The following is a 17,977-nucleotide window of genomic DNA, read 5'->3' as shown; positions in this document are numbered from 1 at the left end:
CTCCATATATCCTGGGATATTTGTCTAGAACATGCCATGGTTTATCTTAAGATATCTCTGGCCTTGTGTATTTAACTAGACTTGAATCCCTGTAGGTTGCCTCGTGTCTTCTCCCAGTGTCCCTTACACAGTAGACATGTGTTCACGGTCAGCAAACGAGTACGTGGATGGATGGATGCTCTTCTGAATAGTTTGCAAAAATGGCAAGAGAGAGGGCTATGCAGCCATGTAGCTCTGCGTTTAAATCCTGGATGTGCTGTCTTCCTGGGTGTGTGGCTTGGTGCAGTCTTCTGACTGCTGTGAACCTTGTTTTTGAAAATAGGACTTTCTTTGTAGGACTCTTAAGAATGTTAGAGTCAATCTATATAGATCACTTATCATAGTATTTGGTACCTAGTAGGTGCTCAAGAAAAGGTAGCCTTTGGAAGACCTTTTATTTTAGCTCAAATAATAAGTTGTATGCCTAGAAGTTTCTTTCCTTTAGTTCCTTGCCCACTACTGATTTCTCTAATAGTCCTTTTCCAAGTAAGGACTGCACCATGTTCTGAGAAGGGGAAGTTTCAGGACAGAATAGCACATTGCTTCTCATTACATTTTGATTGGAAAAAAAGTTTGAGCATCTTGTGTCTTTTGCCTTAGCAACCCACTTTCTGTTGACTAAAATATTGTAATTTTATAGGGCTGAGGAGACTTTTTTTTTTTTTTTGAAATGAAGGAAGAAAGACAGGAACGATAATTTCACAAAATAATTAATTTGCTTGACTTTTATAAATTATTTTCCCTGTAATTACATCTTTTCCTTGCTTCTTAACAGAGGAAAGACTCAGCCACTTCCAGAAAAACAAAACCACAGACTCTTTCTTCTTTGTTATACTGTTACCTATCCTGTGTATTTTTTGCTCCCTTCCTAGGCGATTTCTACTACATCACATCCTGAAAGTGACTCTTAAGTTTGCCTTAAAAAAACAAAGACCATGTGACACTTGTGTTACTTCACAGGTTTGGGCATTTCAAGGCTGTTTTTCAGAATGTTTGTTTCCCTGACTGTGCCTGCAGTGTGGGAAGACAGCCATGTAGATGTTGGTTGATGGGTTGGCTTCGTTTATTAGTTATTTATTGAGATACTTGTTCACTCACCGTGTACTGCGTTCTCTGAGATCAGGGGTCAACCCTTATTCTGCTGGGAGCATAGAGCCTGACACCGAAAGCACCCAGGAGGGAAAAAAAGATGAATGAAAGAATAGGCTGAGCGAATGGAATCTGTTGTATTCAGAAGGTCGTTAGAGAAAGGCTTATTGGGATGTGTGTATGTGGGGGGTCTTGCTACTTGCTGGTGACTAGGGATTTTTCAAAAAGTGTGAGAAACATTCACAAGAAACCAGCGATCCCTTTGTGAGATGATAGGGCAGCGCTTTATACTGTGGGAAAAAGATCGGTGATTGTGGTGAATCCAAAGTAGGATCTTTGGGTATTAAAAAAGATTCTGTCTTTTGTTGAGCCTTTTTTGAAGCGAGGGAGTGTAGAAGTCATCTTGGATAAGGCGTGGCTTTATCTGGGCCGTGAAGGATGAGGAACATTTATGCAGGTGGAGAACATCAGGGAAAGTATTCCTGGTAGGGCAAAAGTTGAAAGGAACCTATAAGCCCATACGTGCGAAGGACACCTTAAAGAGGGGTAGGAAGTGAGTTTTTAAAATGTCGTGACAGACTTGAACAGATCTGTCTCCAAAGATAATCATAAATGGCCGGTGATCACATGGAAAGACGCTCAGTATCACTAGCCGTTGGGAAAATGCAAATCGAAACCAAAAAGAGATACCACTTCACCCCCGTTAGGAGGGCTATTATAAAACCAACAAATCCACCAAATAGGAAATAGCAGATGTTGATAAGGCTATGGAGGATTTAGGACCCTTGTGCACTGTTGGTGGCAGCTGTGGAAAATGGTATGTTGAGTCCTAAAACAATTCAATATATAGAAATACATGAATTTCCCAAAGGGTTGAAAGCTCTGTCTCAGAACGGGTGTTTGTACACCCATGTTCATGGCAGTGTTACTACTCACGATAGCCGAAAGGTGGAAGAAACCCAGGTGTCCATCAACAGACAAATGGATAAAAGAAAATGTGGCCTGTATACGCAATGGAATGTTATCCAGCTTTCAAAAGAAAGTTCTGGGGCGCCTGGATGGCTCAGTAGGTTCAATGTCCTACTCTTGATTTCATCTCAGGTCATGATCCCAAGGTCATGGGATTGAGTCCCATGTTGGGCTCCACTCTGAATGTGGAGCCTGCTTGGGATTCATTCTCTCCCTCTCCCTCTCCCTCTCCCTCTCCCTCTCCCTCTCCCTCTCCCTCTCCCTCTCCCTCTCCCTCTCCCTCTCCCTCTCCCTCTCCCTCTCCCTCTCCCTCTCCCTCTCCCTCTCCCTCTCCCTCTCCCTCTCCCTCTCCCTCTCCCTCTCCCTCTCCCTCTCCCTCTCCCTCTCCCTCTCCCTCTCCCTCTCCCTCTCCCTCTCCCTCTCCCTCTCCCTCTCCCTCTCCCTCTCCCTCTCCCTCTCCCTCTCCCTCTCCCTCTCCCTCTCCCTCTCCCTCTCCCTCTCCCTCTCCCTCTCCCTCTCCCTCTCCCTCTCCCTCTCCCTCTCCCTCTCCCTCTCCCTCTCCTTCTCCCTCTCTGTCTCTCTCCCTCTCTCTCTGTCTCTCTCCCTCTCTCTCTCCCTCCCTCCCTCCCTCTGTCCCTCCCTCCCCCCCCAGCCCTTCCCCCTCCCTCTAATTCTTTCCTCCTTCCTCTTTCTGCTCACATGTGCTCTCTAAAAGAAAGAAAAGTTGTGACACATGCTACAACATGTATGACCCTTGAAGACATTCACCTGAGTAAAATAAACAGTCACAACAGGACAGAAACTGTGATCTTTTTATGTGAGGTTTCAAGAGTCATCAAATTCACAGAGACAGAAAGAGAACGGTGGTTGTCCAGGGCTGGGGGAGGGAAGCAGGGACTTAGTGTTTAACGATAGAGTTTTAGTTTGGGAAAATGAAGAAGTTCTGGATATGGATGGACGGTGCTGATGGTTGTACAGCCATGCGAATGTACTTAATGCCACAGAACTTACATTTAAAAGTGATTAAAATGGTAAATTTTATTACGTATATCTTACCATGATACAAAATGGGGGTGGAAAAAAGAAAAAGAAACAGTGCTGAAATCCATTTCCCATTTCTTCCCATTTTAAGCCGTGTTGCCTCAGGGTGTCCAATGGTGGGGTTGCAGAGGGAGAAAGGCGTTTGTTTAATGAGCGTCTGTTGGTTCTGCTACCTCGTTTTCTCCTTGAATCTTCGCTGGAGTCTGAGATAGGCATTCGTTGTTGTCCCCGCGTCACAGTGGAGAAACGGGCTGGGAATGGTGGGCAAGAGCCCGAGACCTGGTGGAGCCGGTGCGTCAGACTGAGCTTAACCGGCCTGCGGGCCTGCGCCCCTCCCGCGTACCGTGCGGCTTGGCCACTTCTGGATTTTTTTTTCACCTGGCCTTCTCACGGCCAAGTTCTTGTCCCCCTCCCGATGCCCTTTCTGTGACCACTTGCCCATGCAGGTTGTTTATTTACCAAGTCTGCGCTGCGGTCGCCTCTCCGTTGGAGACAAGAAATAAGTCCACAAAAGCGATGACTAAAGGCTCAACACGGTGTCTGGCCAGGAGGGTTTATTGAAACAGGACTCCTGAACAGAGAGAGGAAGGCAGGCAGCTCCTTCATCCTGTCGGAAGCGTGGCTTGGTGGCGCTCTTACCAGGGGAGAGGACGCGTGCGTCCCCCCCCGCCTTGGGCACATGGCGCTGAGGTCCCGGTTGGCCATGGCCGGCGCCGCCCTGGTCTCTCTGGCCCAGCGGAGAGCTCGGACTTGCACACGTGTCTTCAGTGGTCCGCTGAGGGCCGGCTGTGGGTACTTTCTCAGACCCCTCTTTACGTGGCCTAGCTGCAGCGGTGGACATTCCGGCCCTTCATCCTGAGGGTCTGCCTCCCTGGGATTCCCGTGACTTTCGTCTCTCGTTGCTTATGCTTTTGGGGTCCTACCTGTGAAACCACAGCCTCGTCCACGGTCACGAAGATCTACTTCTGTTTTCTTCTTACGGTTTGATCAGCAAGCTTTCCTTGTCAAGAACCATACAGTACATACTTTGGTTTTGTCGGCCACGAATGGTTACTTTCATATGTTCTTTGTTTTTCTTTGTTGTTGTTTTAGAGCCTTTTGACTCCGTAAAAACTGCTCTCGGGGGTGTACAGAACCAGGCTTCAGGCTGCTTTTGGCTGGGCTGTAGTTGGCTGGGGCCCATGCTGGGACTTGACTGCAGAAGGTTGAGTCACAAGAGTGAGGAGTTGAGCTGGGTTTGAGATTTCTTGTTGCTATAGTTACTTGGGCATGCCACAGGCTCCCAAATTCCTCTGCTGTTGTCATATGCTGGGGGGCAGGGCAGAGGGTAGGGGCTGCTGAGACGCCAGGGCATTTGCCCAGAGTGGTCTTCCTCCGTCCCCAGCCCTTCCTGCACCACCAGGGCTAGGGGCTTTCCATACCGTGTTCCTTCTCCACTGGTGCTGGTGGCAGGAGCAGGTGGGGGTCTCCCTGCTGTCCTTGTCCTGCACTGTGCATCTGGGTCTGATGTTATGGGCTCCTTGGCATCCCTGCTCCTTGCCCACGTGGCGACCTCTCTGCCCAGTACATGGTGGGCATTGTGGACGAGTGGGTTTCCAGCTCCGACAGCATTGGTACGGGATTCTGGCTGGGGACCACCTCCTGCCCTTCCCCCCACTAGAATGGGTATTTATCCCTGCCACTGTACTCTTGGCATTGGTTGCCCCTCCTCCAGAAGCTTAGGATTTTGCTTCAGAGTAGAGAAGGGTCTGCTTGGGGATGGGAGGGGAGTGTGGGGTTGGGGCTGGTGTCTTGGCTTCTTACCTTTATTTGGTGGCTGCTGACTCCCTTCCTCCATGCCCGCGCTCTGGAGGGAGGCTACCTCTGCTTCCCCCACCGCAGCCCCCTGCCCTAGTCCTCTGTGTGTATACCCCGAGAGGGTTCATGGTGAGGAGCCTACAGTGGGTGGGAACTACCTTCTGGTCTGGGTTCCCAAGGGGGTCTTTGCTATTATTAGAGCCCCTACTCAGCCTTTAGCGATTTATTAACCTTTGGGCTAATTGCTTCCTGCCAGTTGCGTGCTGGCTGGCTCTGTACTTGTAGAGAAGATATCCCTACCCTTTACCTTCCAGAAGGGCCTTGTACCTCCTTGGCCTTCTGGCTCTGTGGTTGCCCTGTGACCTCATCTCTTGATGGGTTCAAGGAAGTGTCAGGAGTTTGTAGCTGGTCAGCCTTACTGACTGTTGACCTGGGAGCTATGCTCTACCTCCTGGACAGAAGTGCCACCTTCCCCCAACACCCTCGTCTGTATGTTGAAGTGATGCTGATTGAAATGCGTTTTTCTCTCAGAAATGCTCTAGGAACCACAGAATAATTTTGGAGCCTTTTTCCATTTGTGCATCTGGGCTGAGGGATGTTGGTGCAGACACAGGGCATCCTAGGAAAGACGGTGCAGGGGCCCGGTTTCCGAGTTGCCCAGTTGGGGTTATCTTCCCTCTTACCTAAGTGAAGCCTGCCTTCTGGAAGAAAGCCCATCAACTTCGCGATTACTAACATACCGTGTTTACATCATTTCAGACCTTGGAAGCTATCCTGAATTTCAAATACTCTGGAGGCCCGGGCCACGCTGAAGGGTATTACAGGAACCTGTCCCTGGGGCTGCACGTGGAGGCCGAGCCGTCTGTGTTCTTCACCCGAGTCACTACTCTGCCGGCGACCAGGTAAGAGGATCTCTGCCCTATGATTGCCTTCTTCTGGAATCTGACAGCACTGCATTTGGAATTCTGACCTCAGGATTCATCTTGGTCCCACCTCTAGTCAAATCCACACCACCGTGCCAAGTTGCGTAGCCTCCCTGGGACTCAGGTTTCTGTATCAGAAAAACAGGCCTTCTAAGAAGTGCCTTTTCCTTTAGTTGTAGTGGACGGGCTTTACACCTTGTAACGTGGCAGAATAATAACATCAACATTGCAACATGCTTGCTTGTGGCCGTCATTGTACAGGACACATTTCCCACTCATGGCCCTGAGGCTGGTCCTGGCTTCAGTCTGATTCCCTCTCCTGCTAGTAGGGGTTCGGCAGGTAGCCACATGTCCTGGGGACTCCTGGAGTCTAACATCTCTTCCTGTGTCACTTCCGGCATCCCTGGAAAACACCGTGCAGAGCCAGGCTGTCCAGGATCTAGCCACCTCCCTGTTCATGGAGTTCCCGGCCATCTAGAGCCCTGGGCTGTTTCTGCCCAGGGCGCCCATCTTGCACAGACATTTTCTCTCCAGTTTACTCCTCCAGGCCTAGCCTTCCTCCAGGGGGAAAGAAATCAGACAGCGTGTCTATGTCAAACCCAGAAGTGGCCAGAGGTCCTAGAGGTACTCTGCTCTGAGGCAGGAGAATGACAATATCGCATCGAAAACTTTGAGAGAGAGCCGGGAGTGGTTGGTTCTGAAAGTGGTGGGTGGTATTCCATCCAACGGGGCCGCTCTTCTCAGATTCCTCCTCCAGCAGCCAGCAGCCTGTGGGAAGCAGGTGCAGATTACCACCGAGTACTTCCTATTTATTTTCGTGTCCAGTGGTTCCTTGCATGTTGGGGTAGGATGCAGTGGGACAGGATTACTTCTTCCTCTTTTTTTTAAAGTTTATTTATTTTGAAAGAGAATGCAAGTGGGGGAGGGCAGAGAGCGGGGAGGAGAGAGAGAATCCCAAGCTGGCTTCGTGCCATCAGCGTGGAGCCCAATGCGGGGCTCGAACCCATGAGCCGTGAGATGATGACCTGAGCTGAAATCGAGTCAGATGCTTAACCAGCTGAGCCCCCAGTGCCCCTAGTATTGTTTATTCTTGATAGAGTTACGGTGGCAGTGATCACAAGCACCTCTGTAGCCTTGAACTGGGAAAGAACATCACAGGCAGCAGCCCCTTCCCTCCACCCGTGGGTTCCGTGTTCCACAGAGTGAAAGAGAGGGATGTTGCTGCCCACGTTAATGTTGATAAAAAACTCCTTTTAAAGTGATACAGCCCCAAATAATAAGTGTGGTTTTGGTTTATAGGAAAGACCATTTTTCTTCCCAGCCGTTGGAGAATGGCTCCGCAAGAATTAATGGCTTAGCTTGGGCTTCTTAGCATCACATTTCATCATCTGTCACTTTTTTCAGTCCGTGGAGTAATAGTCTTTCTTGCCAAGGCTTGCCTCTGTTTTGCATTTGTTGTATAAAGCATCAAAGCTCTTACCCCCGGGGAGGCTGTGACCAGGGCTGCTGCCAGATGCTCTGAGAGTATTTCAGGCCCTTCCTGTGCATTAGGGCTGCTCCGTGATGTACCTGCTGTGTTCCTTTCTCATCCTCGCATCGCCTGCTGCCACTGCTCATATAAATAGTTCTTGGAAGCAGCACAGGTTGTCACTGAGTTGGGTTTTCTCCCCCCTCTTGATACCTGGCTTCCATGTCATGGCCCCTGCAGCTCCAAGTGACAATTTAAGATGACAAAAATGCTGCCATGTGGAAAGGAGCAAACACACTTGGAAAAGTCAGTGGTTAGCTCAAGTGCTCTTTGGCTCCCGATTACCCCACCCACTGATTCTACTCTTTCTTGTCGGCCGACGTGGTCTTTTTCTTGCTCTCGGGATTGATCTCCTAACCCTCCCTTTCCGTTCCCGCTAAGTCTGATTCTCCCCGGATCCTGTGGATTGAACCTCTGAGACATCTCCTGACCCCCTCTGCGTTCCACTGCACGTCTTGGTTACCTCTCCTTGACACTTTAGGAGTAGTTGCCTGTGTGGTCCCCCTGCCTCCAGTTTTGCTCCTGCATCATCCTGTAAATGCAGACGGATTAAAGACTTTCCCAGTACTTGGGAGATAAAATTCAAAGTCCCTATCGTGATATTCAGGGGACTTAAAAATTTGAGCCAGACCTTTGCCTTTAGCTCTGTTTGTTCCCACTTCCTCCACACATCCAGGAGAAGACACTTTGCCTCTGTCAGCAGCACTAGGTGTATCAAGACCATTTCCTGCAACATGTCTTTGCATACATTTCTAAAACTCTTCTTAAACTGTCTTTCACCTACTCTTTTGGGAAAAGTTTGTTGGCCATTGATGATCTACTATGTCACCAGTTTTGTAAAATTTTCCTGAATGTGACTAGATAGAGTTGGTTGGTCCTTCTGTGGGCCTTGTGTTTCCAGTAAAGTACTTACCAGATTATAAGCCTTTCAACAAGTACCTTGAATGTTTCATTTATTCTTTAAATAAACACCAGTATTTCATATTTTAGATAAAGCACTCAGTGGGGTAGTAAATGGGTAGAGCCCGTCCTTGTGTTTCATCAGCCTGGTAAAAGCTAATCAGGCAGAAATAATATCAAATGGAAACATGGGTCTATATTAAGGAATGTTGAATCCTAGAAATAGAAATAGCAAGTGAATAAACAGAAAAGATTCTTCCCCTTGCTTCTTAATTTCTCTAAAAGACTATTGACTATTTAAAGAAAAAATAAGAGCATATAATTTTGTTGTGCATATCATATAGAGAAGTAAAATATGTAACCAAAAATAGCACAAAGAAATGGAAGGGAGACGGAGGAGAGGAGGATGGCGGTTCTTACATGCTACTGTCACGATACCGTTTGAAGTTAAAATGTAGTAAGTTAAAGATGCATATTGGAAACCCTTTAGCAACCACTTAAAGTGTGGATAATAAGCCAGAAGAGAGAAAATGAGTTACTAGAAAATGCTTAATCTGAAAAGGGGGGAAGAGGTGGCAAGTAAAGAACTAGAATCTTATAGTCGAATAGCAATGTGGTAGACTTAAGTCTAATGTACCAAGAATTGTATTAAATGTAAATGGACTAAAGACTGTATGTAAAAGTTCAAGTTGTCAGACTATAGTAAAGCAAACAAACAAACAAACTAGAGACAACTACATGTTTTCTACCAGAAACTCACAATTATGTAGAGTGTATAAGTACAAATATGGGGGGGAAGATATGCCATGCAAACAATCATGAGAAAGTTGGTGTGGGTATATTAATATCAAACAAGTAGACTTTGAGGAGAAAAGGGTAGGATAATTTTATTGATAGAAAGGTCGAGTCCTCAAGAGTACATAAAAAGTATAAATGCAAATGTACTTAAAACATAACTTCAAAATAAAACCAGGATCTTGGGGAGAAACGGAAAATACCAGTTATAGTTGGGTATTTCAACACCTGTATCTCAGTAGTTGATAGACAAGCAGACAGAAAATTAGTAATAATATAGGAAACATGTATACTTGTAGTAAATAATTCCAGCTAACTGATATTTATAGGACACTAAATGCATATATTAGAAAAGATGAATGGTTCAAAAAAAGGGTGAAGAGTAGTTACCAATGAAATGGAAAATGAAAAAATAATATGTAAAGTAAATGGAACTAAAAGTTGATTCTTGGAAAAGATTAATAAAATTAATAAACTATAGCCAGGATGATCAGAATTAAAAAGAGAAAATACAAATTACTGTGAATGAATCACTATAAATTCTGTACACATTAAAATAATAAAAGTATATTATGATAAATCATATTCTGATAAATTTTACAAATGAAAAATGTTTTGAAAGACAAATTACTAAAGTTGACACAAGAAGAAATAGAGTCCTTGAGATAGTCACATATCAGTTAGTTTAAATTCTTAATTAAAAACTCCCCATGAAGCAAACTTTACGCTCAGATGGGTTCACTGTGAAATATATCAAACTTTTAAGGAGAAATAATACCACTTTTACAAAAATTCTTCCACAAGTAGACTAGGGAGGGAATACTTCCAATTCTCATTTTATGACACTATCTTCACCCTGATGCCAGTTGGGAGAAACATTATGAGAAAGCAAATGTTGTGATCCATGTCCTCATGTGCATAATTCTAAAAATTCAGAACCGAATACTAAGAAATCCACCCTAGCAATATAAAAGAGATATGCAATATGAATAATTCAGGTTTCATCCAACAACACAAGGTTGTTTTACCATTGAAAAATCAGTGCATTTACTAACAAAATAAAGGAGAAAAATAAGATGTCAGTTGATGAAAAAAATCCTCTGACAAAATTGAACACTTATGATAGAAACTGTCCATAAACAAGTCTCGGAGGAGAACTTGTGCAGTCTGATCTGGATGATCTACAAAACCCTAAAATTATGTAGCTTAACATAATACTTAATTGGGAAAGACTGAGCACTTGTTCTGAGATCAGGACCAGTCAAGACAAGTGTGTTTGCTCTTGTTCTGCCATTTCTACCTAATCAGGGCAGGCAATGAGATGAGAAACGAATTAAAGCTGTAAAAATTGGAAATGAAGAACAGTTAGCAATCACATGTGTTTGCATGATACATATGATCATGTACGTAAATATCCTAAGAGATCTACCACACTGAAGAAATTATTAGAACTAATAAGTTAACAAGATTGCAGGATGATACCATATTATGTTCAGAAATCAACTATGGTTTTATACACTGGCGTATAGTAGCAATTAATTTGCAAATGAAATTTTGAAAACATTTGTATTATAGTAAAAAACATTCAACACTTAGGGATAAATCTTTTTAAAGATGATCTCTACCTTGAAAATGTCAAAGTACAGCTAAGGGAAATTAGAGAACACTTAAATAATTGGAGAGCTGTACCATGCCTGTTGATTTAGAGAATCAATTATTGCTAAGATACCAGTTCCCCCAAATTGGATTATGACTTCAGTGCAATTCCAGTCAAAATCCCAGCAGGTTGGGTGCCCGGGTGGCTTGGTCGGCTAAGCGTCCGACTCTTGATAGCAACTCAGTTCTTGGTCTCAAGGTCATGAATTCAAACTCCACGTTGGGCTCCACCCCAGATGTGAAGCCTACTTGGAAAAAAAATAAAATCCGAGCAGATTTTTTTGGAGTGCAGTTGACAAGTTGTTACAGAAATTATTTCAAAATGCCTATTGCCGATGGACTAGACACACATCTACACACACACACACACACACACAAAGTTGGTGTAGGCGATGATTTTAAGGCAGTGTGCCGTTAGACTAGCTAAGACAGTGCTATTGTTATAGACAAAGGGATCAATGGACCGTAATAGTCTAGAGATAGGCTTTTTTATATAGGATCAAATGATTTTTAAGGTATGAAAACAACTTCACGTGGAGTGAAAAGGTTTTTCAACAAATGGTGCTGGAAGAACTGGATACGAATGTGGGGAAAAGAAGAACTTTCACCCATAGATTCCGTCATACACAAAAATTCATTTGAGATGGGTTCTAGACCCAAAAGAAAAGACTTTGCTACTTTTTCTTTGAAAAGGTTTATAAAGTATCTTTGTAACTTTGGTGCAAAGATTCCTCAGGTGGGGCCAAAGACTACTAACTATAAAATTATAAAGTTGATAAAATTTAAAATTTAAGACACAGAATTGAAGCAGGCCCCAGGCTGAGCTGTCAGCACAGAGCCTGACACAGGGCTCAATCTCAGCGACCGTGAGATCTTGACCTGAGCTAAAGTCAGACGTTTAACTGACTGAGCCTCCCAGGAGCCACAAGAACACTTGATTTTATACTGGAGAAGGAAAGGTGGCAAAGAAAATGGAACATTGTCCAAATTCTTGAAGAATGAGCAAGGTTTCACCACTCATTTGCTGGGAGGAGTGGGGGACTGACACTGGACTTCTGTTTCCTTGGCCAGATTTTGAGCTCTGTGCAGTGCGGAGGCAGGAGGTTAACCTTGGTACCTCGAGGCTTGGCACCTTTGGCCCATGGTAGGGCCGTGTGAAACTTAAAGAGTGATTGGACGAGTATAGACAGTTCTTGACTTATGATGGCCTGATTTAGAATCTTTCAACCTTCAGTAGGGTGAAAGTGATCTGAATTCAGTTTCTACTGTTTTTGTGATTTTGAACTTGGATCTTTTCCTGGGCTAGCGGTATGTGGATACTTGCTTATTAGGCTGGGCAGCGGTGGGGAGCTGCGGCCCCAGTCAGCCAGTGAGTATGAGGGTCCACGACTGGCACACTGACGGCCATTCTACATCCGCAACGGCCATTCTGTTGGTCAGTACAGTAGTCAGTTATATGAGATATTAAATAGGCATTTTTGATGTTTCTGCCCAACTGTAGACTAATGTAAGTGTTCTTAGGCACATTTAAGGTGGGCGAGGCTAAACCGTGATATTTGGTAGGTTAGTGTATGAAATGCATTTCAGCTTAGGATGGGTTTATCTGGATGTAACTCCACTGTAACTGGAGGAAGATCTGTAGATGACGGCAATACTACATTTGTTCAGGTGTCTTTTGTGTAAAAGGCATTGCTTCTAAAAAATTTTCTTAAGCTCTGTTTTCCTTAGAGACCTGTGTAAACTACATGGCCTGGAATATAGTAGAATTACCATGCATTTGATTTGGGTACTCCAATTTTGCTTTTCATTGAGGTTGATGTGACAGTGCCTCTGGAATTCATTATTTTTTATCTTGCTCACAGGTGAGTTTTCTGTTAGCATCATGCCATTTTAGAGTCAAGCATCCATCCCCATAGCGGGCCCATTTTGACGCATTTGCTTTATAAATGGGGTCCGGAGAAGGGTGTGTGATTTGCCCAGGTTCTCACAGCTTGCTGGTGACAGACTGGCATCCACGGGTCACGGCTTCAAGGCCTCTGCAGCACAGACGGCTGGGTGACCCACAGTACATGTTAGTTGGAGCTTGTATGGAGATTCGGGCTGACTTTGGTGCAAAAAAGCCACATACACATCAAAAGATAACTATTGCTGGCATAAACAATCTACTTGGAACCCCAAATATAAATGGATACGAAGGCATTATGCTCCTTTGGATGGTTCCATATACCTGCTCCTCTCGCGAATATTGATAACTGATGCAGTTTTTCTCACTGGGAGTTGTTTAATGAGAGTGTTTTAGGAGTGAAGGGGGATGGGAAATCCTATTTATTCAGGGCCTGCTGTATTCTAGGGAGTGACCCAGGTCTGTCGGGCTCAGCGTCCTATTAAACTCCGTAAACCCTTCGAAGTCGGCCTTGCTCTCTGGAGATGTTGCCTGAGCCGCACGTTAACGAGTGGAAGAGGTGTGGTGTGCTTTCCGGCCTTCTGGGCACCGTTTCTGCCAGCGGTCCTCTGAGCTGGGAGCGCAGAGGCCTGGGTTCTGGTCTGCATTCTGCCCCTCACCCCTGCCATATCTTTGGAGGCGGCTGGCTCTCCCCCAGGTCCACCTTCCTGCCCCTCACGGGAGTGCTCGGCGTGGCCCTGCTCACCTCACCCAGCTGATGCGAGAAGCAGAGGATGCCACGGAGGACACAGGTGTGTTCTTGACCCCAGCGCGCGGTGTAGATGGGAGGCAGAGCTCTCTTTGCTCTTTCCCCCCACTTCTCCCTCAGGGGTGTGCATGGGTCTCAGATGACTTGTATTGAGGAGATCGGTTGCTTTGAGATTCACTCGTTTCACACCAAACTGGCTGGTATGTTGTTAGGGAGCAGACTGAAACGGATCGGGCCATGCCACCCCCGTCTGAATGCCCAGCCCTCGTCTCTCCTGAGGAGCAATTTCTTTCTAGTCTGTTAGAATAAATGATCCAATCTCATGCATTGCTACTCTGAGCTATGTGAAAAACACTCTCCCCTGCGCAGGGCCAGGGTGTAATCGTTACTACGTTATTAAGAGAAATCCTACCACTTGACACATCACAGCACTTACCCCTGGCCGTTTAGAAAAATTCCATTTCCCCCCATGGGGTAAGACCGCTCAACTCTGTAGGGAACATGTGCTCACAGACCCATAATAAAGGCAATCTTAACGTTGGGTTGTTGGGTTTTATCATGGTAGATCTTTTTCAAGTTGTTACATTTATTTATTAAGTTGGTTTCAAGCTTAACAAGAATGTAGCGTTTTAACAAGCACCAGGATTCAGAAGAGGTACCTGTATCTGCCTTCAAATTTTGATTCCACTGCTTACCTGCACTGTGATCTTGAGTAAATCATTTATATTCCTTTAGCCTGAAACAGGTAACATTGATAGTGTCCAGTTGTGCTGACATTGTACAAATGTGTGCAAAGTACCTAATACAGTGCCTGACACCAGGTAGATCACTGAAAGGAGGTGGTTGTCACTTTTCTCGTGTGTCTGCCTTGCGTGTTCCAGTCATGTGCCACATTCTAGGGACAAAGGGCTGGGTGGGTCGTGCAGAAACATAACAGCTTTGGTGCAGCGGGCTCTGTGGACGTCCTTATGATGTCACTCACGGAACGTATCTGAACGGTCCCTTCGCCTTTGCTCCACTGCTGGACGCACGGCTGTATCGGTACCGCCTAGCCAATGACGCAAGCGGTCACTGGAGCCCCTGTGTGGCTCGGTCCCTTAGGCATCCGGCTCTTGATCTCAGCTCCGGTCTTGATCCCGGGGTCGTGAGTTCAAGCCCCGTACTGGGCTTCACCCTGGGCGTGGAGCCTACTTAAAAAAAAATAACCAGGCAGTAAATCAATGGAATTGTTAAATGTTAGAATGGGGATGTGAGCAGTGTGGGGTGAGAATCTTGAAGCAAACGGCTGAATTTGCATCGGATGGTTTCAGGGGGTATGGCAGGAACTCTTCGGGGAGGTGGGGGTAGGGCACTTCATGGTCCCTGTGATGGGGAGCAACGGGCAGAAGGGGGCGCCCAGTGCAGGGTGCGGCTGGGCACTGGAGTGGCCCTGGTGGCTGCTGGGGGGCGGGTATTAACCTGGTTTGGCCCCAGGTGGCTGGCAGCCACCAGAGAGCTGCCTCATCTTTTGCACCGGAGTATTTATTACCAATTAAACCTAGGAAGAAAAGACTCAATCCTCCTCTCCTCTGAGATGACAGAAAATGAAATGCGGTTTTAAATTCTGTTGGTCTGATTCAGACCCATGCCATTTTTTTTTCAATTTATTTTGAAGTAGATTTTCACAGGAAGTTGCCAAAAAATGTACAGATCCTGTGCAGCCCACATCCCGCCCTCCCCAGTAGGATATAAGATATTCAGGTCTGCAGTTGGGAAATGGAGAGAATAAATACTGAAAAGAATTACTTGAGGTGCCCAGTGAAGACCCCTTTATAATATTTAATGAACTTTCCAAATGTTTTTATTAAAAATTTTTTAAATGTTTATTTACTTTTAAGAGAGAGAGAGAGAAAGAGCGTGCACCAGCAGGGGAGAGGCAGAGAGAGAGGGAGACACAGAACCCGATGCAGGCTCCAGGCTCTGAGCTGTCAGCACAGAACCCTGTGCGGGGCTTGAACCCATGAACCGGGAGACCATGACCTGAGCCGAAGTCGGATGCGTAACTGATCGAGCCACCCAGGCGCCCCAAACTTTCCAGATTTTTTCAACACAGAGGCTTTAGCAAGGTTTTTGATGTCCATGAGATATAGTAGGCCATGAAAGGCCCAGAAGTCCTGGAGACGGTGCCCTGTGCTTAGCCCTGGGTCCGTGTCTGGGGGAGGCCCGCGGCGGCCCCGCTCCCACTTGAACTGGAGATGGTATCGTTGGGATGCCACTCTCAGCTGCTGCCTCACACATCTAATTTCTGGGAAGGATGGTCCAGCGCAGGGTGGGGAACTCGTGCTCTTGCCTTGTGGCAGGGGCCAGGGTGGTCCAGCCAGCGAGCCCACGTGAGAGGGTGATGAGCCCGCCTCTGCCCCACCATCACCACCTTCTCGGCTGTCTGCGGGGACGGGAGGAGGGCTGCCTTGCCTCTTGGAGAACCACACACGGCACCGCTGCCCCCAGCTGCCACGGCGGTTCGGTCGGTGGGCGTGTCAGGTTGGAGGGAGCTTCCTCCCCTCCCCCACCTGCTGGCTCACGTTCCCTGAGATGATGACCCCCCCTTTCATTGTCTTTCCAGCTGTTAGTGTATTGTAGGCCTGCAGAGGCCCGGAGGGCGGGACGCAGCCTGTCAGAGGCAGGAGCGGCTGGACATTCCGTCTAGACTGATACCCACACGGTTAGCCCTCTCTGGCTCCTGGTCTGCTGGCCATGAGCCCCAGGTATACCGCCTCCCAGTTTCTGTGTCTGCTCACAGGTGTATCTTGAGGAGACTCCTTTTGTGTCTTACTGATACTTAGTAATAAACTATTAAAACTGATAATTTTGGGGGGCTCGGGTGGCTTGGTTGAGCGTCTGACTCTCAATTTTGGCTTGGGTCATGATCTCACAGTTCATGAGTTTGAGCCCCACATTGGGCTCTGTGCTGACTGCTTGGAGCCTACTTGGGATTCTCTCCCTCTCTCTCTCTGCCCCTTGCCTGCTCATTTGCACTCTCACTCAAAAAAAAAAATAAATAAACAACAAAAAAAATCGATAATTTTAAGTGATCTGTATTTTATCTTAGGTTGTGATATCCTTAAATATCACATGTTGATGTTCATTTTAAGACCATATACTTACTAAAGACAGATGTAAAGTTTTCTATTTAACAAATAATAGACACTAATATATTGGGAAAGTGTGATTTATAAATGTCAATTTAAAATGCCTGGGTCACGTTTGATTTAGGGATTGAACGTAAGGGTAAAGGTAGATTCTATAAAAGCAAAGGTTGGCCAGAGTTTCTTTGCAACCTAATGATTAGAATTCTTGCACTTTGCATTTTTAAAGTTTTACTAGTTTGTTTGTTTAATCCTTGTAGAGTGAGTCTCAAATGCTGATACGTGGAGTGATTCCAGGCGGGTGTCTGCAAATATTCTTCTGTGAGCAATTCTATTTGAATCTGGCTTCTCACCATTCCCAGAAAACGAAAAGCCATATTGGACCCGGTCATGCTTATGTGCTATCGTTGTGAGTCACAAAGCATCTGGCGGTGCCCAGCACACACACCTGGTGTCAGTCACCAGAGGCACAATGTCACACGTGTGCTCCTGGCTCCTGTCTCTCACTCGTGGTCCGTTCTGAGTACAAGTTCGGCGACGTGACGGAGAGTAAGCGGTGGGTTCTTTGGAGCTGCTGTGGTGCTATGCCGGTCTGTTGGAAGACGAGGCCGCATTGTGACCGAGCCGCGAGCATGTTTCTCCGAGCGCCAGCGGCTCCTGGGCGCGCTGCGTCCTGCACCCTCAGCCTGTGACATGGTTGTTTTCTATTTAAACAGCTTTATCGAAACGTCATTCACATACCATACAGTCCACCCGCTTAGACCGTAAGTATGTTTAGTATGTTCAGAGAGTTGTTCAACCCTTAGCGCAGTCTGAATTTGGAACTTTCCACCCTCCCCGAAGAGGCCCTGTACCCTTTAGTAGTTACGCCCATCCTTCATTCCTGGCAGCCACAAATCTCTCTAGATTGTCTGTTCTTGATATTTTATATCAGTGGAATTATGCAGTAGGTGACTGTCTTCTTCCACTTAGCATAGGGTTTTCAAGGTTCACCCATAGTGAAGTATCCTGTCCTTTGTTTTTATGGCTGAATAATATTCCATCGTGTGGATATACCACGTTCTGTTGATCCATTCTTTAGTTGATGGGTATTTGGGTTGATTCCATTTTCTGGCTGTTACGAATAATACTGTTTTGAATATTTATGGGCAAGTTTTTGTGTGGACATATGTTTTTATTTCTCTTGGGGATACCTAGGAGTGGAAATATCCGATCATATGGTAACTCTATATTTAATCATTTTAGAGACCTGCCAGACTGTTTTGCAAAGTGAGTGCACCATTTTGCATTCCCACAGTAGTATCTGAGGGTTCCAATTTGTGCACGTCTTGCCGACATTTGTTAGTGTGTCTTTGTAATTATAGCCATTCCAAGTGGCTTCTCTTAAAGGGAAGTTTTTAAAACATCATTTAAGAACTTATTAACTGAAAAGTTAGAAACAGAGATCCTTCCTGCCATTCTCAA

The 17,977-nt window shown here is 46.0% G+C and overlaps 1 protein-coding gene across 3 annotated transcripts in view; it reads left to right on the top strand.

Annotated features, from left to right (window-relative positions):
• TRAPPC9 (trafficking protein particle complex subunit 9) overlaps window positions 1-17,977 on the top strand; it is a 578,179-nt gene that overhangs the window by 364,731 nt on the left and 195,471 nt on the right. For all 3 annotated transcript variants that reach the window (XM_042973222.1, XM_042973221.1, XM_042973223.1), the window contains one exon: window positions 5,695-5,837. In XM_042973222.1, coding sequence (XP_042829156.1) covers window positions 5,695-5,837 — 143 coding nt within the window. The remainder of the gene's footprint in view (window positions 1-5,694; window positions 5,838-17,977) is intronic.

This window comes from Panthera tigris, chromosome F2, assembly GCF_018350195.1.
Source record: "Panthera tigris isolate Pti1 chromosome F2, P.tigris_Pti1_mat1.1, whole genome shotgun sequence".
NCBI lineage: Eukaryota > Metazoa > Chordata > Mammalia > Carnivora > Felidae > Panthera > Panthera tigris.
Note: the sequence above shows the minus strand (reverse complement) of the source record. Positions and strands in the feature narration are given on the sequence as shown.